Genomic DNA, 24,445 nt, shown 5'->3' on the forward strand with positions numbered 1-24,445 from the left:
TCTTTACATATTTTTTCTGACATCCACCTGGTCAGCATTTCTTATTGCACAATAGTATTCCATTACATTCATATACCACAACTTGTTCAGCCATTCCCCAGTTGATGGGCATCCCCTCAATTTCCAATTCTTTGATACCACAAAAAGAGCTGTAAAGTAGAGGTTCTTAACCTTTTTTGTGTCATAAACCCCCTTTTTAGTCTGGTTGAACCTAGAGACTCCCTCTCAGAATAATGTTTCTAAATGCATGAAAGAAAATACAGAGGATTGCCAAGGAAATCAATTATATTACATTTGTCAAAGTATTTATTTATTTTCAAGGTATTTTTAAAAACAGGTTTAGAGGAACTAGGTGAATTCTCTCATAAGGCAAAAACAAAAACAAAAAAACCAGGTAAATTACAGATAACCACTCAGTGTGCCAGTGTTCTAAGTGAGCACAGCAGCATCTCACTTATCTGGAGATAATTTATCCAGCAACTTCAGCTATGAATCACACATGCAAGGACCAAGTAACCAAATAAATGCCACGCATTTATTAAATTTATTGGCATTTATTAAATGCCATGCACAAAAGCCTTACTCAGAGCCTTGTTGCTCTTGTTTTACACACAATCCCAAAAAGCATTGTTATTTGATTTTTCAACCTACTCTGGGCAGGTCATGACAAGTAGGGAAGACTGTTAGAGGAAGCACAATGACTCCAACTCCGCATTACTCCACAGCCCCTGAATGCATTGCTGTTATAGAGCTGTCTAGTAATTGGTATTTATAACGATGACCCTTGCAATCATCACGAAAGCATAGAGAGAGCATAATTGAAATCTAGTTGAAAAACCACATAGCATAGTGGATAAAAAACTGGCCGTGGAGGCAGGACGTCAGAGTTTTAAACCTTCCATCTGATACACGCTAGCTATGTGACTGTAGACAAGTCACTTAACATCTAAGTACCCCCAAGCAATTCTGCAAGACTCTGAGTGCCATGAAAGTTGTCAACCTCCAATTTGTCAAAAGAGTAGCTACATTGGGAGTTCCTTCCGCAAATAAAATCACAGTGTCAGATCTTTAAAATTCTATTATAAAAGGCATGTTATTGTCTAATAGGTATGAAGATTTCCACTCAGAATCATTAAATAAATAAAAAAGTTTGAGTGTTTAACAATGTAAGCATCAGTTACTGAAAATACACTTGGGTGGACTGTTCATTTCCTTTGTGATACCAAGCAAGTGAAACATGATAACGTGTTACTTGATTTTTAGATATTAGATTTTCTTAAAGCCAGACCACTTGTATACATCTCTATCGATGTTTAATAACTAGCAGAATAGAGCTATAACTTTCATGCTTTGCTTTCTAAATATCAAAATAGCCATCACACAGTTTATATTTGACTACTGTTTTAGCAATATGACCACGTTAGTAAGGAAATTAAGATTGTCACACCTAACAAAGCTATTAAAAGACACTTAAGTGATGAATTATTCATGTGAATAAACACTTTCAGATGAAAATTCTGCATATCAGAAATAATAGATGTAGCATGCCTCCTCAAATAAGCTTTGTTTATTTAATGAAGTTAATCATATAAAATCTTGTTTCATTACCTCAGTGGATCTCATCACATTGGTGTTTTAAGGAATTGATCTCATGTATTTAAATATATATGTGGACTACGGAGTCAAAATATATATGATCTAGACTAGTTTATCACAGTCCTCTCTGTCAAATGTTTTGAAGTTCCATTTCCTAAAGTTTAAAACAAACAAACAAACATGAGTAGATACAAATGTGAAGCAAAATAGTAATGAAGAGGCAGCTATCAGATTTTTTTCTCAGTGTGGTGAAACTTGGAGAACCTGTGTGTTCCGTTGGTGTCTTTGCAATATTAGGCAAACTCAAAGGTGGACCACTGTATGGGAATCTTCAAAGAGGATAGGGACAACAATCTCATAGGAGGAGAGGCAGTGAAAAGAGCACCAGCTCTTGAGTTAGAAAACCTGAGTACACATCCTGGTTCTGCCAGTTAATGCCTTTGTGACTTTGGGCAAGTCACTAAGCTCCTACAACTGGTAAATGAAGAACGGACTAGCTTTACTCTGAGGACCTTTCCAGCTCTGGAACTCATGGATAGATTATGATTTCAATCACTAGTGGGAATATCCATACCCAGAATATCATAGAGCCATTGAAATGTTAAAGAGAACGGAAAACCCTCCAAATGGTTAAAGGATTCTCCAGCAGACTCCATTTACACCAGCTCAATTAATTCATTCATTTCTCCCAAGCAATTTTCCCCAAATAGATATATTCTCACTGTTTTGCTCAAACCCAATATAAGCATGCAAATGAAAAAGCAGGAAGCTCTTAACCTTACTCTATCTATCTAGAAGAGCGATATGCTTGCTCACATTATTTATGTGATTGCTCAGACTATTTCATATCAATCATTCACCAGTTACGATGTCAGAACCCACAAAAAAATGTCAGAGGGAATTATACTACTATTTGGTTTCTAGCTACAGAGTCCTTTTTGTCCTCCATCTGTAACTCCACTTTATATTTTCAAATCTCAGGCCTTAATTTTTCTCAGAACTGAAATCCTATTGCTATCAATCTCATATGCCTGATATGCTCTTTCTTCACCGTCTCCTTAGTTTTTAAGTTTGCCTCTCACCAATACTTGTCTTTCTTTTTTTAAAACCTTCCCTTCCCTGTCTCTTCTGGGCATTAATTAAGTTCTGTCTTATATTTCTGAATGTCTATTTCACACTTTTAATTTCTTGGTGCTAGAACACAATGATTTCCAGAATGCTAAAGTCTTTTTTACGTAACCTATACATGGTACTCAAAGCTTTTTCCCATTATTAACTAGTTAGACTTTGTGTTATCTCACTGTAACATTGTGGATAGGTAGTCCTAGTAACCCACACTTACATGGCACTTTTCTATTTCTGAAGCTTTTTCCTCATAAAAACCAAACTTCTAATTTGGAAATGCCTTCCAGTGATACAGATTGGCTACTCATCTTTAACTTAGAAGAGTTGCTTGGGGCATAGTCAGTATTTGAAGCAGGACTTGAAATAGGACTTCCTGACTTCAAAGCCAGCTCTCTATCCACAGCATGCTCTCTTTTAGTATGAGTATTACTGTCCCTGTTTTACAAATGAGAAAACTGAGGCATGCTAGATATTAAGAGACTTAAATCCCCAGCATGTAATTAGGTTTACACACAGATTTTCTGATTCTAAATCCATAGTTATTCTACTGTATCACTCTCTCAAAAAAACTATCCTCATTTTATAAAAGATGAAAATTTAGGCTAGTAAGAGTAAGTATTGATCCAGTAGGAAGTTGTGAGTCGGTAATGTAGATAGAAATAGAACCCAGGACTTTTTACTCTGAAGATTCTGTCTGATAGATTCTGTTCTTTATTTTGTTACTTTCAATGGCATTCTATTCATTCCATAATCTAGTTCAAAACTCTGTGGCCCCCGTTTGATGTTTTACTGCAAAATTCTTGTGGTTGTCACTAAACAGTTTCTTTTCACTGTTTTGGATGAATAGACTTACCAGTAATTACACAGTGTTTTAAACTTTATTGAGAAAGTGCAATTAGACAGAAATCACTGATCATTTGTAATGTACTTAAGTCAGTTTAATCTTTTGTATTTGTTTTTCAGTCCTAGGCTGTCTAATCTTCCTGGCTGGGCTTTAAAGGATGGAAATACTTTCTTGGACAAGGTAACGTTGACTAAGAGAGTGTTGTTAGTCTACAGAAAGCCACCTAACTAGAATGGATTTGCACTTATTATAGCAGCAAGGTAGCTGTGCTGACTCTTGACCCTTACTCTGCCTTGACATGAAAAGCACTAAGGTCAATGCTGAAGGTTTCGCACCTGGGTGGGTCTTGTAAAAATGTAAGCAGCATAAGTGAGGGAAAAGAGCCGGGGATTTGGAGGAACTGACTTGACTTTGAATCGCTCTGCTGTTTACAGTCTGTGTGGTATTAGGCCATTCAGTTCACCTCTCTCATTCTTGATTTCCTCATATGTAAAATGAGAGAGTTGGGATAAAGATCAAAGAGCAGATGATGAAGCATCCTCTCTCCTTACAGCACAGAGTGGGGTGCAGAAATATCAGATGCAGCCATTGTATCAGAGGTGTTTGTACTTATATTTTCCTTGTCACATAGGATCAATCTAGAGAGGAAGAAATTACTGCCAAAGTAAAGTAAAAAATTGTCAATAAATGTATTTTTTAAGCTAACCAAAAATAGTTCTGTTCTGGTTAATTCTGTTCATGAGGAGAATTGACTAGATTACTAGGGGCTCTTCTGCCTCTAAATTCTATGATCCTAAGTCACTTAAAAGCTCTGCACATCAGTTTCTTCAGTAAAATGGAAGTGATAATAAACATGCTACCTGCCTTTTAGGGTGATTGTGATGAAAGCCTTATGTAAACTTTTGAAGTGCTTTATAAAATTCATCTTCTGCTGCCATATTCTGGCACCCCACATTCAGAGCTAGAGGGCCCTGGCCACACATTAAGTACCCATAGCTCCAGCACACAGTAAGCACTTAATAAATGCTTGTAGACTGCTGCCTCATTTTACAGATGAAGAGATGAAGACAGACAGAACTGAAATGACTTGACCCTTGTTCACAGAAGTAGCAGGTAGTGGAGCCAGAATTCAAATCCATTTCTTCTGGCTCCACATTAAATACACTTTTCAGTGCACAGTACAGAACTACCTTACAAGAGATGTTAGGAAGAAAACACTTTGGAAATTTTAAAACAATGGATATGTGTGTGTGTGTGTTACTTTTTAACAGGCTTATACTGTGGTCAGTACAACTTTAGATACTTTTATTTAAATGTCAGACTTCTTTATCAACGTGTTATGCTGTAAGCTTTATCTAGAAATCGAGCCAGTTTTTTGCTCTATACAATGAACAGTGGAAGTAAAACTGTTGTGTTAAGAAATAAAATGATAGTTTTAAAGATAATACTAGTGAAAGAATTCAGTCTAGCTCTCTTCAGTAGCTCCAATGACTTTGTAAGACTTAATGAAGTAGAAATGTGTTTTGAAAGATATGACTTAAATACTAGCAGAGTTATTTTAAAAACTCCCTCAGAACACTAAATCAAAAGTTGCATTAGCTTCAACATAGGAAACAGATGACAATGACAATGAAAACATCTTAAAATAGTGGCTTTTTTTTTAATATAGTGTGTCTATGTAGTGAGTTGGCCAGTTTTCAAAAATGGGTCTAGCTGTATTCCTGGAAGCACAGCAGAGTAGGTCTTTTAGAGTACAGAATTGAGAGTAACATAGAATGAAGAATAAGAAAAAATATAAAAGAAGAGAATTCTAGAATTCTGAATCTTGAGTCCTCTTCTAGTTTTATCACTGCCTTGTTGTTGGACCATAGATGAATTTCTTGAACTGAATTTTAACAATTTATTATTTATACCATTCATTAAAAAAAATTGAGTTCCAGATTCTCTCCCTCCAGCCATTAGGAAGGCACGCAATATATCAGTTGTATATGTGAAATCATGCAGAACATTTCCGTATTAGCCATGTTGCCCCCTCAAAAAAGCAAGAATAACAAAGTGAAAAAATATATTTCAGTTAGCACTCAGAGTTCATCAGCTCTCTCTCTCTCTCTCTCTGTGGAGGTATATAATCATTTTTCATCATGAATCCTTCAGAATTGTCTTGGATTATTGTATTGATCACAGTAGCCAAGTCTTTCACAGTTGATCACTTTTACAATATTGCTGTAACTGTTACACATCTCCTGGTTCTGCCCACTTCACTTTGCATCATATCAAATAGATCTTCCCAGGTTTTTCTGAAACTATCCCTTTCATCATTTCTTATAGCACAATAGTATTCCATCACAGTCATATGCCACAACTTTTTTAGCCATTTGCCAGTTGATGGGCGTCCCCTCAATTTACAATTCTTTTCCACCTCAAGAAGAGCTGATATAATTTTTTTTTTATATATAAGTCCTTTTCCTTTTTCTTTGATCTCTTTGGGATACAGACCTAGTAGTGGTGTTACTGGTCAAAGAGTGCACACAATTGAATAGCCCTTTGGGCATAGATTCAAATTTTTGGATTGGATTTTTTTTAACTATAAAATTTTTGTTACTGGTGGATCTCCAGAAATAAACCCTTCAGACGGTTCAGTATTATGTTTGTTTTAAAAATAGGGGACCCAGAGTTCAAGAAAAAGTAAAAGAATTTAAGGAAAAACTTTGTAACAAGTAGAATCATCCAAAAGTAAAATGAGTTGGCTTTAGAGTACTGAGTTCCCCCTCACTTGATATCTTAATAAATTTCATGTTAATTGATTGAAGACTGAATAATCATTTATTGGGTAATAGAAAAGATTCTTTGGTCATGTTTGGATTCTACTCAGTGGCCTCTGAGGTCCCTCCAGCTTTGAGATTCTCCAGTTCTGTGAAATGATTTACTCGAGGATATTTAAGAAAAAATTAATTTTCTCCAATGCCATGCTAAGGTGGAGTTTATCCTGGTCACCCTTTATCCCAGAGTCTTTTTCTCTTGCTCTCAACCAGTTGGAAAACTGAGTAAGAATAAGGAGCTTGAATATATTTTTTTTTGGTAGGCGTTTGGGGTTAAATGATTTGTCCAGGGTCACATAGCTAGGTAAGTGTCTGAGGCCAGATTTGAACTCAGATCCTACTGACCCCAGGGCCCCCAGTGCTCTATCCACTGTGCCACCTCACTGACCCTTGAATACTCTTAAAATACTGTAATTTCTCAGAATATGATTATAGTATCATAGATTTAAAGTTGGAAAGGACCTTAGAGGTCATCAAATCCAATCTCTTCATTTTACAGTAAGGAAACTGAAGCCCAAAGAGTTAAGTGCTTTGTCCATGGTCTTATTATTTTGTGTGTCTGTGTATGTATGTATGTGAACAGAAATGTGTATGTTTATGTGTGCATTGTTAAATCAGGAAGTGATTTTTTTTTTTTACTATGGTCTATGTTGTTTAGTTCTGTTGTGTCCGACTCTTCCTGACCTAGTAGACCGTAGCACACTAATGCTGTCCGTGAGGTTTTTTTTGCAACAATATTGGAGTGGTTTGCCATTTCCTTCTCCAGTGCATTAAGGCAGAGGTTAAGTGACTTGCCCAGGGTCACACAGCTTGTCAGTGTCTAAGGCCAGATTTGAACTCATATCTTCCCAACTCCAGGCCCACTGCTCTATTCACTGAGCCACCCAGCTGCCTGTTCTTTAACTCTACCCTCTGCTAAAGCACAAAATGAATAATGTTCAAAAACCATATTACAGTAAAAACTGTTTGTTTGTTTTTTTTAAGTATATGACATTTAGAGATTCAATAGACCTGATTTCAGTGTAGCTGTCATACTAGATAGAAAGGGTTCTTTTCCTACTGGGGTTTCAGAAGGTTCCTAGCACCAGTACATGGTAAGGAGAATAACTTATACGGTATATCTGCCCATTGTTTCTTTCAATGGTAATGTTAAATAATGCACATTAATGTTTTGAATGACAAATACAGTTACCAGGGCAAAAAAGGCTAAAGGTCAAGGGACAGTGCTTTATCATGGAAAGTGGACATGCCTTAATGTATCATTATTTGGAATGAAATTACAAAACTAATTTAATATCAGACAAGGCACTGAAACATCCATGATCTGACTTTAATCATTCCTAATATCATTTTGAGGGAGGTCTTGAAGAGACTTCTGCCATTAAGCATGATTGTTCATTTGCTATTCGTTGGCAGATACATTGTAATTGGTTTCAACATCTTGTTGGCTTAGCTGAGGATTGGCTACTTGCACATGGAGAGGGAAACGGCCTTGACTTTATAAGGTAGTAGGAGGGGTTTTTTTTGTTGTTGTTGTTTGTTTGTTTTTTAATCAAAGTCTTGCTCGGAGACTTAGAATAATAAATTACATGTGCAGAAATATTTAGTTCACGCTCTCCAACTTATGGATAAAGATTACAAGCAAAGTAATTTTAAATGACTGAAGTCTTTGGCCTGATGTGTGACTTAATGTATTGAGTGAATGTTGGCCCAAAATTAAAAAATAATACCTCCTAACTTTATGTTTCAGCAATATCAGCATTAATGCAGACTCTGTCTTTTCATTGATCTTCATTATAAAATCAGAGTTGTACTCCCAAGAAGGAACCATTTTAATTAAAAAATAATTAAATGCCTCCCTTGTTCAGAATACTGAGCTATGCACTGGAGACACAAAAGGTGGTAAAGGTAGATGAGAAAACAAAGGATTGTAAGAAATTTGAGGGTGAGAGATCACTTTCACCTAAAGGAATTAGGGAAAGATCTCATGGAACTGGACTATAGAGCAGGTCCAGAATTAACAACAAAAACCAGTATTGGGTGGTGAGCAGGAGGTAAAAATGTTGACTTGTGCTATGCTCAAAATAACACAAATACTGTCTTCTAATATTCCAGCAATATTTGCATTAAGGCTTATTTCCTTACATGTATTTCTTTTATCTTTTTACCATTTTTTTGTTTCCCTAATTAAGTATTAAGATCCATAATGGCAGAAAATTTGTCTTTGACTTCATTAATATTCTCAACCAGCTCCTTCTTCTACAAACAATGACCCTTAGCAAATGTTGGTGACTGATAGCCAAGTATTCTCAATTGATCCATTAACAAATTTTCTTGTAAAAATGTAATGTGTTTTACATTTCTTTGAGACATACTGTCTAATTTCTCATTTTTAATACAACCTTTTAATGTAATATAGCATTCTTGTTTTATCTCTCTGCTTTCTGGTTTGAATTTGACCTTTATCATCAGTGCCATTCCAATTTTTTGTTAGCAGAAATATGATAAATTTTAGAACAATGTCAATATTCAATTCCAATCTACATAAATCTTTCTCAACCAAAATGTGTTGCTTTTTTTAATAGCGTATTGTTGGATTCCACTTTTAAATCCATTAGAGATTTTTATCCATTTACATTTGGGATTTCAATAATTAAATTTTTATACAAGTTTTTATTAAATTATTCAGTTTACCAGAATAGATTAAGATCTTTCTTATATTTTTGTTACTCTTAATAAGTCAAGCTTAACAAAACCACTAGACACAAATGCCTAACATATCATTATGCCATCTTTAAACAAAAACTTTCTTTAAACTATTAGTTTTACTGTTTAAACCTAAGTTATTATTATAAATTCCATTTTATCTTAGTTATTTACTTTGGAGATGAGTCTAAAGATCTTCTTACTAGCTAACTGAAATAGAAAAAAGAAAGAAAATGAACTTGTAACTCAGTGGAAATGCCTATGGTACTCAAGAAATGAAAGAAGGAAAAGATATGGAATGGGTAACCAAGGAAATACCTGAGCCCGTTAAAGGGTCTTAATAAGTCACATGGCTTTAAAGAACTCAGGAAAATACGGATCAGTCATAAATGTCATAGCCTGGCTTTGAGGCTCCAGAAGGTTGATCTGGTGCTCCTCCTGCTTGACCTCTCTGATGTGTTTGACGTGGTTGATTGTTCCCTCCTTCCGGAAATTCTCTTTTCCCTGGGTTTTATTACACTGTTATTATGTGGTTTTCTTCCTAACTGATCCTTCTCAGTCTAATCTGCTGGATCATCATCTGTGTTCTGCCTCACATGCATAATGTGCCCCAGTACTGTGCCTTAGACCCTCCATTCTTCGCTCTACCCTTTCTGTCTTGGTTATCTCATCCTTCTTGGGTTCAGTTATCATCCACTTTTGTTGTTTTCTTTAGTTTGTCAGTCAGTCGTAGAGTTCAGCTTCCTTTTAGTGATCTTTTCATTTCTATTAATTTAGCGTATAGGAAAAAAAAATTGTTTTTTAGTTGAAAGTTTATCCCTAAGCCAGCTGTCTGTGTACAGTCAGACCAACAACTCATCAGATCTAAGATCAGAATTTGTTTTTGTTTTTAAAAAGAGGAAGAATAAGAAAGAAAGAATAATAATGAGAAAAAAGATAAAACATACAACTGAAACAACTTAACCATGAATTACTTAGCCAAGTATTTGAAAATAAAAAATGGGAAATGGACAGCAGATATTTCATTGACACTATTGAGTTCTCCTCAGCTGGTAACCTAACTTAACTTGTTAGATGGAGAGAAATGACTGCAAAAGGCAACACCAGGTTGGATATAAATTCGTAAATAAAATATGAGTTTATGAACTCTGCTACCTGTATACAGTCAGTTTCCTAGGGCTAATTGCTTCAAGCCTCAAACATTGCAGATTCCTAGAAGAGATCTGTAATTATTCAAAGTTTGGTGTAGTGATTAGGGCACTGGCCTTATAGTTATTAGAAAAATCTGAGTCCAGTTTCTGCCTCAGATACTTACTGGCTATGTGACCTTGGGCATGCCTCTTAACTTCTTTGTCCCTGAGTCTCCTCACCTGTTAAATGAAGGGATTAGACTCTAAGGCCCCTTATGACTCTAAAAATCTATGATCTATGAACTTAAAGAAATTTGGCCTATCCATGCAGGAAAGACGAAGTGGATCAAGAATTTCTCTCGTCCAGATTTCAACATCTCTTTGACCGTACACCCTATAAAAATTTAGGCAGCAGTACCTAAATCTGGAATAAATGGCATGAATGGATAGTGAGTTTGGCCCATAGTTGAACAGAAGAAGAAAAGCAGGCTAGATTGCTTTTGGGAAACTACACAGCTCTTTTGCTAACCCCAAGTCTCCTGTGAAAGGAAAGGCCCAACCCCCCAATACTAACATTTTACCAATGTGGCTATTTGGCATTGAGGCGTGGAATACTACTGCCTCCAAGGAACTAAAAATAAGTGTCACACAGAGGTCAGTGGAGAGGTGCATAGTGGGTGTGAGCAGGCTACAACATATAACTAATCAGGAATTCCAACAAAAGCCCAGAGTAAAGGACATCATTAAGGAACTGTATGACAGGAAAAGAAGATGGTCTGGTCACATGACAAGAGTAAGAGATGACAGATGGCTATAGTGCTCCACTGGTGCTTTTAAGGTGTTAGAAGAAATCAAAGACTGCCAGAAATAATAAACGCTTGTTGACTTATTGACATTGGGTGGAGTCCATTGGTAATTTAGAGAAGGACATGGACAAGAGTCGCAGGAGATAGGCAGGCATGAATAGTAGGTGATTGGCATTATTGGAGAGTACTCTTGAATTGATCAACTCAAATCCATTTCAGTATTTCATTTGAATACATATTTATATAAATGTGTTTTTATATTAATATAAATGCTACTAGAAAGAAGACAGTGAGAAAAGAAGGAAGATCTCTTGGTCAAAGAGTATGAACAGTTTAGTTATTTTTACTTGCATAATTCACATTTGATATCTGGAACAGTTGGGCCAACTTACAGTTCCAGCAGTGTCTTGGTTTACCTTTATTCTCACAGGCGTTCAATTATTGACTGGTCTTGTTTTTGTCATTTTTGCTAGCTTGAAGCTGATGAGGTAAAACTTCATGATTTTTATTAATACCTTTCTCTAATTATTATTGATCTAGGGCATGTTTTCGTATGATCATTTATGCTTAGTTGTTTTTCTCTCGGAAACTTCAAATCCTTTGACACTCTATATCCTCTACTGGGGAAAGCCTCCTGGTCTTAGATGTTTGTGTCAGTTCTCTGGATATCACTGATATTTGATGTAAAGATTTCTTGTTTGACTTCACCTTCTATTTTGTCTTCATTGGTTTTATTCATACAAAAGCTTTTAACTTTTATATGATGAAAATTGTCTTCTGTTTGGTTAAGAACTTTCCCTCTAGCCATAATGGTATGAGGTACCTACCTATTTCTTTGGTACTCTGATTTTTTAATAATGCAATCTTTTATGTTCATAATATTTATTCATTTGGCACTGTTTTAATTGCTTCTGGTTCTTACTTATTTAAATAAGCCTATTCTACTGAATAATTTTGATGACTACTGTTTTATAATTTTATCTGCTAATGCTGTTCCATTTTCTTTCCTGCTTTATTTTTCATCCTTTTTCTCACAGACAAATAATTTCTTTTAGTAACTAAGGGTATAGTTCTCTATCAGGTGACAATTTCACCAAGAAGAATGAAGGATATTCTCTTGCAGTCTTCTCATCTAATGGAGTATCAACTCTCTATTGGCCATTTTTGTTCTGTTCTTTTCTGTCCAAAGGCTATTTTCCTTAGCAGCGAAAACAAAAACAAAAAAAGAATTGAGCAGCTCTGATCTTCTCTGTGGTCACCACTTGACTCTCTATGGCCTGAGAGGGACAGTCTTTCCATTTCTTTGTTGTTGTTCTGTCCTTCAACCCATTGGACTCATCAAGACCAGTGGACCATTCTGTACATGGGGTTTTCTTGGCAAAGATACTGTAGAGATTTGCCATTTCCTCCTCCGGTAGATTAAGGCAAACAGAGGTTAATTGACTTGCCCAAAATCATATATCTAGTGTCTGAGGCCTCCTGATCCAGTACTTCTCTATTCACTGAGCCACCTAGTTCTTCTTTTCCCTATGTCTTTTCCCCAGGGTCACTTTAAAAAAAAAAATCTGCTTTTTAAAATCCTCTTTTTATTGCCCTTGCCTTTCTTTGCCAGACTCAGCTCACTCTGAGTGTTTTTAGCACTCCCGGCAGTATTCTTATGAGCCTTATCTACAGTCTTCCTCTGTTTCCTGCCCTTGCTTCCATCTTGTCTTTTTTATAATTTACATTAGTTGGGAAGTTCTATTTTCATCCAAACTGTTCTCTTCAGACAGCTCCCCTTTTCTCTTTTTACTGGAATTTTTTTCTCATTGTGTCTTCAGAATTTTCATTTTTGAGAATTTCCTGTTTCTAAAGAGAGGTGCTCTGTGAAGCTGATACTAGCACTGAGACCTAGAACAGTTTACATAATCCTGTTATCTAGTTTTTTATCTTTAATTACCTCTACCTTATACAATTGCCCCAGAAGTTACCTTTTAAAAAAGAAGGCTTCCATTTTCCTCTCTTCTCCATTAAGAAAATTTCCTAAGATATTGGATAAAAGTAGGACACTTAAGAATTAGTACTATTTTAAAGGAGAAAATACATGAATCTTATGGAAGCTTATCTCTCCCTTCCTCTCTCTCCTCCCTCACACCCCTTCCCCCACATATTCAAAAAATTTTGGATAGAAACATCTTTTTCTATAACATAAGTTCCCAGTTAAATATAAATTAATAAAAAATATTCCCCAACAAAAGAGTAAATTTTGAAAAAGTAAAATTGTTCAGCTAAAGGACAGAAACATATAGTTATTTTCCCAAGTCACTATTTGTTCATAAAGGCTTATTTAGTGGTTAGGGCTCTGGACTTAACAAAATAAGCCTTTATGAACAAATAGTTCTATAGCAAATAGTGGGGACATTGACCTAGTGTTTGAGAAATTAGTGGAAATAGGAAATGCAGTGCAAATTTTAGGCATTACATAGTACATCAGCAACTTTTGGACTTAAGAGGGGTGGAACAAACTATAATTGTGAATTTTTTTTGTGACTCCTAATTTAAATTATAGTTTCCCTATTTTTGAGCTTTTCTTCAGTCTATTGTTAGAGACTGATTTGTTCTGTTAAAATGGATTTTTAAGAGCTAAGAATGGTCTTGTTCAGAATTGGCATAATTCCATTTTTGTTCTATTTTGGTTATTTTTTTCCCACGTATGACCCCCTGCATAAGAACTGCAGGACCAGCTCAAAACATCTGGTTTCCTTCAGTGTCTTCTTTCCTCCCTGATTGCTGCAGAAGAGGGCTTCCACAACCCAAGGACGCACACTCCTCTCCCTTATCTTGTCTCACAAGTGATATATGGTCCCCTTGGATTGAATGCAACTGGCTATACTAACAAGGACACATTCTGTTTGTTTTCTATGCAACTAGTGATGTACATTCTCCTTAACAAGCATACCTTTTCTTTCTTTGTATAACTAGCCACAATATTTCGAGCAGCCATTTTTTCTTCTTTGTCTTAAGTAACATATAATATTACTAGCCAAATTATAAGTCACACATGTCTATCCATTTGCTGGTGAAGTGTGCCTCACTCTGAGTGAATAAACTGTACTGATTCTATTTGTTTTGTGCTGGCTTATTGACATTGGCTAGTAAAACAAACTAAAAGAAAGTTCGTGCAACAGTTCCAAATAAATGATTAAGATGTCCCAAACTTGTAAACATTTTATGTTCTAAAGTGAATTTGTAAGGCAGGTTTTTGGGACTCAGAATGTATCTTCCCATAACCATAATATTATAAATGGTGATAGGTACACAGGTTTTTGTGTAGTAGCCTATTTGCCCCATAATGTAGACGAAGTGTTGTATTTTTACAATGGGGGAAAAAAACCTCAGGAAACCCAGCTACTGTAACACTAGTGGCTAAACCTCTAGGATTCCTTAAAACCTCTGAGATTTTATTCTTCTGATCAATATGAGAAAGTAATAAAATTAGATTTGAAAGTTTCACATTTAATCTTGAATCATTTTTTTCCAAAGCAAAAACATGCCAGCAGAGCCCACCATCAACCCAGGATAATTTGGCTGGTGTCTGGTTCAGAAAGAGGCAAAGTACAGCCAGTTATTCTTATGCATGGAATGTTTGCCAGTTGTTTGTTTCTTACTTGTAGAGTGCCAGTAAGTCTACTTTTCATGCTGTCTTGTGTTGTTTGACTAATTAAAAATATTGGTGATGAACCTGGTCCAAAACAATATCTCAAAGTATTATAAATAGATGCAAGGTACAAGTATCCTTATTTCCATCATGTTTTTTCTGTATAAGATCATGCTACTAAATTAAGTAAAAACTAAATCTCCAGGCCATTCATATTGGGCTTGCAAAATAAACATGATAATGAGTTTCCAAATAGGTTTATCAATAAAAACAGAAGCGGTATCAAATATTGCAAGGAAAATATTGATAGCTTAAATTAAAGCTGTTAAAGCTTTTAAATGCACCAGGACTTTTGGGACATTCTTTATTATCCCCATTTTTATGGATGCAGAAACTAGTGCTTGGAAGGGATAGAAAACAAGAAAGTAGTAACTAATATTCTTTTAAAGACAATTTTAAAGATGTACTTTAGGGCTTTCATTGGAAATATAGATCATTATATGTCTCTCATATTTTGACTTTTTCTTTTTCAGGAACTGAAGGAATGTTCAGGTCATGTATTTGTGGATTCTGTGCCCGAGTTCTGTTTACCAGAGGTAAGTATGAAATTAATTTCAGTATGCTATCCATATCTAGAGACAAAACTATGGAGCTTGAATGCAGATCAAAGCATACTATTTGCTCTTTTTTTTTCTTCTGTTTTGTTTCTTCTTTCTTGTGGTCATTACAACATGACTAATGTGAAAATATGTTTAATAGGAATGTATATCTGGCGCCTATATCAGATTTCACACTGTCTTGGGGAGGAAGGTGAGGAGGGAGGAGGAGAAAATTTAAAACTCAAAATCTTATGAAAGTGAATGGTGAAAACTAAAAATAAATTATATTAAAAAAAGAAATTAATTTCAGTACAAAATATTTTATCTCCTATAATCTTCCAGGATGAAGTTAAAAATCTAGAGAAATTTTCGGCATTTTTCCTGTTCCCAGATAGAAATGAACATGTAAAATGACAGATTAGTATAATTACAAGTTAATATCATGGAGTTTGTACAAGTCCCAGGCTAGTCTTATTCTCTGACATAACAATTACAAATAGTAAAATCACCATTTTTATGTTAGCCCAATTATTGATAACTAATCCCTGGTGCCACTGTTTTTAAGGGTCTTCTTATATTTATGTATTTTAGTAATTCAGGGAGCTTTCAGATAAACAGATAAGAAGAAAGAGAGAGAGAGACATTTTGTTTATTTGTTTGGCTACTTTACTAACCTAGACAGTAGCCTTTCTTTAGTTAGATAATTTTTGAGAGTATCCATGGCTGAAAAATTTCCCACCTTTCTATCAGCATACTGATAATCCTCTTCAAAAGCTGGTGCTTGACAATGGATATGCTATTCCCTGACAGACATTTTGTTCCCCATCCCTTCCTCCTTCATTGCTTTCTAGGTTCAAGAAGAATGCAGCAAGAACCCAGATTTGTTTAAGTACTTTATTATTCTCCCATAGCTCTGGCTAGCAGCTATGGTGAAGAAGTAGGCTAGACAGCGTAAATTGAATTCAAGCCAACCTTAGGAATTCAGGACTTTGCAGAATAACACTTTCTTCTTTCCTCCTACTTTCATGGCTTTCAAAGAAATTACTCTTCCTCAAGTATTAGTTCCAGATATTCCATCTCTCTTGTTTACTTTCGTCATATTTCTCACGTTGACATCATCCTGCACCCATCTAGTTCAAGCTCTCATGGGACAGTTGGTGCTTCTTTGGCACCCTGGTAATGGGTCTGTGGTATCTGCTGGCATGTCAGTGTCTTGGATCACCATCTAGCCACCTCCAGCCTGCTTTCTGCTAATTTAGCATTCCTCTAGGATTCTGTGGAATGACCACCATCCTTTTGGTGTCGAGTCCTCCTGAACTACCTTTTCAAGGCACCATACTGCTTTCTCCTGTATCCCTTGAGATAGAATGCATGTTTGTGAAACATAATGAGACTAATTCTCCAATAGTTTAAGTGGCTAAAAGATATGAACAATCTCCTTACCATGTGAAAACATTTTCCATACCAGCAGCAAAGATAAAGAAGCAAATAGTCAACACTGTAGGGGCTGTGGGAAGACAGGCCCATTAATATGCTGTTAATACAATTGTGATTTTTTTCAACCATCCTGAAAACAATTTGAAATTATGTAAGAAAAGTTACTAAACTTTTTCACTTTGACCCAGCAGTCCCACTCTTGGGCATATGTAGGTCAAAAACAGAAGGAAAGGTCTAATATATGCCAAAATATTTTTGTAACACTCTTTGTAGTAGAAAAAAGCTGTAAACAAAGTTGAGTATCCATCAGTTGGGTCAACAAATTTAGGTATGTAATGGAATATTATATCACAAAAAATTTCAAGTGTGAGGTATTCAGAGAAACGTGGAATGAGCTGGTACATGATCTCGTACAGAGCAGAAGAATAATATATAAAATGTCTGTGATACTATAAATGAAAACAACACTAAAATATAACTGAACTCAGAGTAAATGCAATGACCAGTCTTGTCCTGAGAACACATTTTTCTCCACTTGATAGGAAGGTGGGAGATTTTAAAAGAAAAATGAAGCTCTACATTTCAATAGATAAAGCTAACGTTAGGAAAATTATTTCAAAGTGTTATTGAAGGGACCATCCTTGGACCTGAGCAGGCTGCTGCCCAGTCAACTTATTCCTCTCCCCCAGCCTTCGTCCTGTTTTTGCTGCTCTGATTTTTCTTGCTCTTCTGATAAGCTTTTAACCCCATCGCTACCATAATAAGATATTCAGTCTGTCAGTAGGTCCTGTACTTTGAGCCTTTCAGATTGGTCGGACCTCTGAGATGTAGATATTTCTCCAAAAGTTATTATTACTGGTCATAGTTTTTTTTTGTTTTAATTCCCTCTGGTACAGCTATACCCAATATAAAATTGGGTATAGCAGTATAATTTTCCATTAATGTTGAGCTATTCAGATTTCACTATAATTCAAAATAACCTCTCCACTTCTGCTAAAATGATAGTGTTAGGTGAGTCATAGGAGACCAGCCTAAATGCTCAACTTCTCATTATCTCTTCTTTGTATTTCTATCTCCACACACGCTCAGTACATTCTGTATATTTTTGGTGGTGTTACCAGATTAGGCAGGCAAGACAATTGAGTGGTGAAAGCAGGAAGACAGTAAATATTGTTAAGTCCATAATGAAAGCATATGCCTCTTTCCCACTCCCACTTCCCACTTCCCACTCCCAACTGCCTTTAGGAAGTTTGTAAAAGCAGGGGTATGCCAAGCCTCTGGGCAGGTGTGTCCTAACTGTCTTTTATACTATGAGTATAGAGCTAAGTATTTTGAGGGAAAGCAAGAAAACAGATGAGACTTCTTTGTGCTAAAGCAGTGAAGTTTTTGGCAGTCCAGTTACCTGACTGTCGTTCACTTTGTTCCTGTATTTGTTTCCTAGTGTTATCTTCCTAAGGAAAGGCTCATGCTTTCAGATGCAGCTTTGACTCAGTGGATAGAATACTAGACTTGAGTCAGAAAGACCTGAGTTCAGATCTGGCTTTACCAACTATGTGACCATGGGCAAGTCACTTAACCTTTATCTGCCTCAGCTAATTCAGCTGTAAAATTGGGATCATAATATTATCTGTTCTCAGGCTTCTGGGGATCAAATGAGATAATGTTTTTAAGTGCTTAGCACGGTACCTGGCACACAGTAGATATTTAATAAATACTTGTTTCCTTCCTTTCGGGTACCAAAGGTCTTACGTCCAGAATATACTAAAGGTCTATATAATAATAATTCTGTTCACAGAATAGTAGATAAGTTTGACTTCACTTGAAAAGAAGTATGGACTAGACAATATTTATGAAAGGAGACAGGTGCATTTGTAGAGAGCTTTGAAGTCTATTATTAGAAGTTTGGTTTGATGAGTTACTAGTCCTTCTAGGCGTTGAATCATTTTTCACATACTAGCAGTATCAAAGTTAAAGCTCTCTTTTTCAAGACTATTTGCCTATTATTCATTTATAAAAATGAAGAATAGCCCCATTGTTTTAGATAAATTCTTAGCAAATTGACATAATTCCAAAATCATTAAAAAAAATTTTTTTTTTAGGCAGTTGGGTTAAGTGACTTACCCAGGGTCACACAGCTAGTAAGTGTTAAGTATTTGGTCTGAGGCCGGATTTGAACTCAGGTCCTCCTGACTTCAGGGCCGGTGCTCTATCCACTGCGCCACCTAGCTGCCCCCCCACCAAAATTATTACATACAGATTTTGAGTTGATTTTTGGTACCTTCTTGGAAAGCTGGAAGAAGCTTGGTGTATTGGGAAGAGCACTAGGTTTTAGTCTAAGTTCTGCCATTAATCATCTCTGAGTAGAGATAGCCTCTCTAATCTGTGTCCTCCTCTGTAAAATGAGAGGACTGGACTAAATGACCTTTCAGTCAGTCAGTAAACACTGAGCACCTACCATGTACTGGGCACTGTGCTAACTATAAGGATACAGAGAAAGTCAACAGACAATCCATCCTCTCCAGGAGCTCACCCTTTAATATCCAAAACAGCTATGAACCCACAGAGTATAGAGAGGATAAATAAGTGATGTCTCAGGGGAGAGGCATTAAGATTAAGAAGGACTGAGGAAAAGCTTATTGCATAGGGTAAGACATTAGCTGAGGCTTGAAGGAAGCCAGGGAATTCAGGAAGTGGAAAAGAAGAGAGAGAATATTCCATTTATGAGTCAGTGAAGATGTCTGGAGTTGAGAAATGGAGTGTCTTGTCAGGAACAGCCAGGAGGCCAATGTCATAGGATTGCAAAATATCTGGAGAGGAGTAAAAGGTGTAAGACTAGAAACATAGGGAAAGGCCAGGTTATGAAGGGCTTTAAAAGCCATCCCAGTATTTTCTGTTTGATTCTGGGGTGTAAGAGAAAGCCATTTGAATTTATTGCATGAGGGATGGGGGTGACATGTTCAGATCTGTGCTTTAGGAAGATCTTTGCCTGTTCATGGAAACTATATTCTAATTAGAATCATATCTCAACTTGTAGAATAGCTCCATTCCATTATTAGTGATCTTGTCTTACCATATGATGATAATATTGGGAAATGTCTAAAACCTAAGGAAAAAATGATTCAGAAAGGGCTTAGACATAGTTTTGCTTTTTGAGGTATAAACTACTTCTCTATGTTCTAACAACATCATTTTTCAGTCACTTCATGGTGATCTATGCTCCTTCAGTAGATATGCATCATCCTTTTCCTCCCCGCCCCCTCTTTATTTGCAGACCGAGCTAATAGATCTGTCTACAGTAGATGTGATCCTCATTTCAAACTATCACTGCATGATGGCGTTACCTTACATCACTGAGCACACCGGTTTTACTGGTACAGTGTATGCTACAGAACCTACTGTGCAAATTGGCAGGTGAGCACCGCATATTTACATTTTTAGCCTGTTAAACACACCTTACCCTCAATATCACATATTTCATGTAGGTCTCTCCCAAGAGAGACTTTAGTTCAGTGATGAATAACTGAAACCAAGGTGTAAGCAGACACTGAAATTTTCAATGGAATTCCCCCAGGATTGATACTAGGAATAGTGTTATATAACAGTTAGAGGAGGGAATACACACTTTCCTCAGGGAAATGATATTAAGCTCCTCTGGTTAGTGAAATGCCAAGCCATAAGGAGAAAACTGCAGAGGATTTGTCAGTAGAGTCACAAATTCACTATAAGGGAATATCAAGAATTTTATTTAGAGGGAAAAGAATCTGAACCACATAACCTGATTTTCCTGCAGAAAACCTCCCTTTAGGTTATACATTTTACCATTAAAACAGGAGGCAGCATGGGGAGAGCAGAGAGTAGGATAATGATGCAGATAATTTGTTGCTTCTGCTGTGACAATGCAGCTTTGTGCTCTGGGATATGAGAAGTGTTTAAGAAACTTTTTTACTTTGAGCATTTTCCTACTTCTCTCAGTTGCTTTAAGCTACCAGGGTTATTTGTGATGTTCAACTACATGGACCACTGTGGTATAGTGGAAACAGCAGCTAATATGGAGGCAAAATATCAGAGTTTGATTCCTGCTTAAGTCAAAATCTTGGAGCAAGTCACCTGACCCCCTGAATCTCAGGGTAATAGGCACCAGACTGTCATGAACCAGCAAAGCCATCTAGCAGTCATAGATTGTTCCTGAAGATACAGGCCTTTTGCATCCCTGTGACCAGGTGGCCAACCAAACCACACCATTCCTGTCAAACCCTATTGCATCTCTTTCTTTTGGTGTGTCTATTCAGTTTTAGTCACTGCAGTTAGAGAAAGGAGTGATTCTAGAGAATATTCAGTGAAGAGCAAGTAAAATCAACAGAGAGTGGGGGAACTTTTCATAAGGACCACTCGATCTGGATGGATAAAGTATTTGGAGGGAAGCATAACTGAAAATTGTCGAATACTAGAAATAGAATCCCTCTTTAAAGCTTGAAAGAAACGGTTTTAGGAGGAAAAGGAAGTTCTACTTTATTCAACAGATATTAATGTACTAACTTTTCAAGAAGTAGCACAGGCTGATACATAAGTACAGTAAACATTAATAGTTCACTAAGGAAAATAAGGAATATTTTGGGAATATTAGGAACTTGTGAATATTAGATCCCTATTCTTACAAAGTTGACATCATTGAAGATAATCATTCCCTACACAAACTTTCCCTTTGTGTCACAGCAAAGACAGCTTCCTGGTTTGGATGAACATTTGGGCTAGCATAATATAGCATTTCTTGTGTTCTTTTGTTACCCATTCAGGCTTGAGGTTTTCCAGGCTTTCACTATTTAGTTTCTTTTATTAATCCATTAGTGTCAGTCTTCACAGCACTCAGTTCTGTACCAAATTCTGCTAACTCCTAGTAACAAATTTTAAAAATCAGTGAGTATCACAGAGCAGTTTCATATTTTGCAAATCTTGTAACTATTGTTTCATTTTTAACTTGAAAGATTTCCCCACCTTTAACTTCCTATATAAATTATCGTCTCATAATTCCCTTTTTGTTTTCTAAATAAACCTTTTGAAAGTCAGGACTACAAAATATTGGGAGCATATTAGATTAGCTATTACACGTTTCAGTAACACAAAGACAAGGACTCATCCAGCCTGGTTTTAGAGAGTAACCAAACATTAATTTTCAGATTATTTTTACACTTTTTTTCATAGAATTTTGAAGTTGGAAGGGATCTTGGAGATCGTTTAGTCCAACTTTCTCATTTTGTTACTAAGAAAAAATGAGTTCCCTAGTTAGAAGTGACGAAGTCAACTTGCTTAATGTCACAAAAAAAGGACAGTTTTGATTAACTTGGTGTAAAATGTCACCAACTTTATATACAGCAGAGATGATGATGAAGGGCAGCAAAATTCAATTAGAATAAAATATTAAAGGACAGTATTTTATTTACCCTCTTTTTTTTTTTTTTAAACCCATAGGCTTCTTATGGAAGAGTTGGTGAATTTCATTGAACGAGTGCCAAAGGCTCAGTCTGCCTCCTTGTGGAAGAATAAGGAAGTGCAAAGGTAAGAAACAGCATAGGCTTTTCAAACAATAATTCAACATTCAATTCAATAGATATTTATTCGGTAAATATATGTAAAGCACTTTGTTAGTCACTAGGAATATAAAAACAAAAGTAAACCCTGCCCCAGGATATTACATTATCATTATAATATCAGTCACACGTTCAGACAATTCATTTGTCTAGGTTATTTTGTGCTTTGTACAATACATATTTTTTTTCCTCATTTAATCTTCATGGTCTTATGAGATAGGGAGTCCATATATTATTACCCTTGTTTTGTAACTGAGAAAGCTAAGACCCAGAGATATTAAGTGAGTTGGCCCAAGCCACACAACTAATTAATAAGAAGTAGATTAGAATCAGACAACTCTTACTATGATGCTTCTTCTACTTTTGGACCACCTACATTACCTGCACTTGCCTGTCCAGGTACTACTTTATCTTAACACTCTTTCCACTGAGCATTCTTTTCTCTTCTCCCCTCATACTGCTCCCTTCCCCCCAATTACTATACTGACTCTGTCCTGCCTTCTCTTTAGAACATGTTCTTGACTTTACAGGTAAATCTGTCTCTTTTCAAAAATAACTATCTCTGTGGACCTAGGGTGTGGTCCATCTGGGAAGAGAGTCCAGTCATTCACAAGAGAAAGCATGTCAGCAGCAACTCTTATGACCTAAGATGTCTGTTATATCAGCAGAGGATAAGAAGCAAATAATGATCAGTTCCATTTAACAAACACACGGATACTGCCGAGGTGCTCACTCTTTGGCGCTTAGGAGCTCTTTGAGAAGTCATGTAACCTCTCTGAGCCTCAGTTTCCTCATCTGTAAAATATTTTATCTACCTCTCAGGGTCGTTTTGAAGAAAGTGTTTTATAAATCTGAATAATTATTATGCTAATTTTGAAGGTTAGAGGAAGTGGGATGTGGAGAAATATGGAATTGGGAAAGGTGTGGGTTCCAACTCTACTTCCAAAACTTAGTTATGGGATTATAAACAAGTCAGTTCTGTGCAGTTTCTTAATCTGTAAAATGTAAAATAATCACAGTAATGCTAAAATCAGATAACATATTGAAAGTGCCTTACCAAGTTTACAACCCTATATAAACAAATGTCTATTGCTTCTGTTATTGAGAAACAGTGTAGCTTTGGAGGCTGAAAGAACTAGATTCACATCCTAACTTTTACCCATTCTAACTGTGTGACCATAGCCAAGTCACTTAATCTCTCTGTATCCCAGGCAACTCACTTAGATTATAAATTAGAGATAAGTTGACTATCTAAATCAAGAGAGGGAGTTTTCACTTTGGGAACTCTCTACCCTGATAAATTCACAGATCTTAACAGAAAGAACCTGACTTAATATTATTATTATTGCTACTAGTAGACCTCTTCTCAGTCTACTTTGCTTGATCTTTATCCAAATCATGCCCTGTAACCATAGGTGTTCTGCAGGATTCTATCCTGGGCCCTCTTCTCTCCCTCTATACTTCTTCACTTGGTGTCTCATCAGCTCCCATGGATTCAATTATTATCTCTATACTGATAATTCTCAAATCTACCTTTCCTGCTCTAACCTCTCTACTCACCTCCATATTTGTTTCTCCAATTGCATTTCAGACACCTCGAATTGGATGTACAGTAGACATCTTAAACTGAACATGTCCAGAACAGAAATCTTTTATCTCATCCTCTAAACCATACCTCCCATCACCTTTCCTATTGCTGTCAAGGGTAACACTATCCTCCCATTCCCTCAGGCTTGCAACCTAGGAGTCATCCTGGATTCCTCACTTTCTCTCACCCTCCATAATCCAAGCTGTTGCCAAGGCCTGCTGATTTCACCTTTGCAACGTCTCTCAAATATACTACCTTCTCTCCTCTGACACTGCCACCCTCCTGGTGCAGGACCTCATCAGCTTACATTGGTACTATTACAGTAGTCTGCTGGTTGGTCTGCCTTCCCGAAGTCTGTCCCCGCTCCAGTCTATCCTCCGTTCAGCCACCAAAATGATGTTCCTAAAGCATAGGTCTAACTCCCTATACAGTAAACTCCAATGGTTTTCTAATGCCTCCAGGCTCTATTTGGCATTCATAACCCTTCATAACCTAGCTCCCTCCTACCTTTCCAGTTTTCTTACACCTTACTCCCTAATATGTTTTTTTTTGATTTAGTGACACTGGCCTGGC

The 24,445-nt window shown here is 36.4% G+C and overlaps 1 protein-coding gene across 1 annotated transcript in view; it reads left to right on the forward strand.

The window, feature by feature from the left end:
• Positions 1-24,445, forward strand: part of INTS9 (integrator complex subunit 9) — a 122,561-nt gene that overhangs the window by 30,661 nt on the left and 67,455 nt on the right. The window contains exons 3-6 of the mRNA XM_027853954.1: positions 3,685-3,745; positions 15,197-15,259; positions 19,971-20,110; positions 22,166-22,252. Coding sequence (XP_027709755.1) covers positions 3,685-3,745; positions 15,197-15,259; positions 19,971-20,110; positions 22,166-22,252 — 351 coding nt within the window. The remainder of the gene's footprint in view (positions 1-3,684; positions 3,746-15,196; positions 15,260-19,970; positions 20,111-22,165; positions 22,253-24,445) is intronic.

This window comes from Vombatus ursinus, unplaced genomic scaffold (genome assembly GCF_900497805.2).
Source record: "Vombatus ursinus unplaced genomic scaffold, bare-nosed wombat genome assembly UNPS02010219.1, whole genome shotgun sequence".
In the NCBI taxonomy this organism is placed as follows: domain Eukaryota; kingdom Metazoa; phylum Chordata; class Mammalia; order Diprotodontia; family Vombatidae; genus Vombatus; species Vombatus ursinus.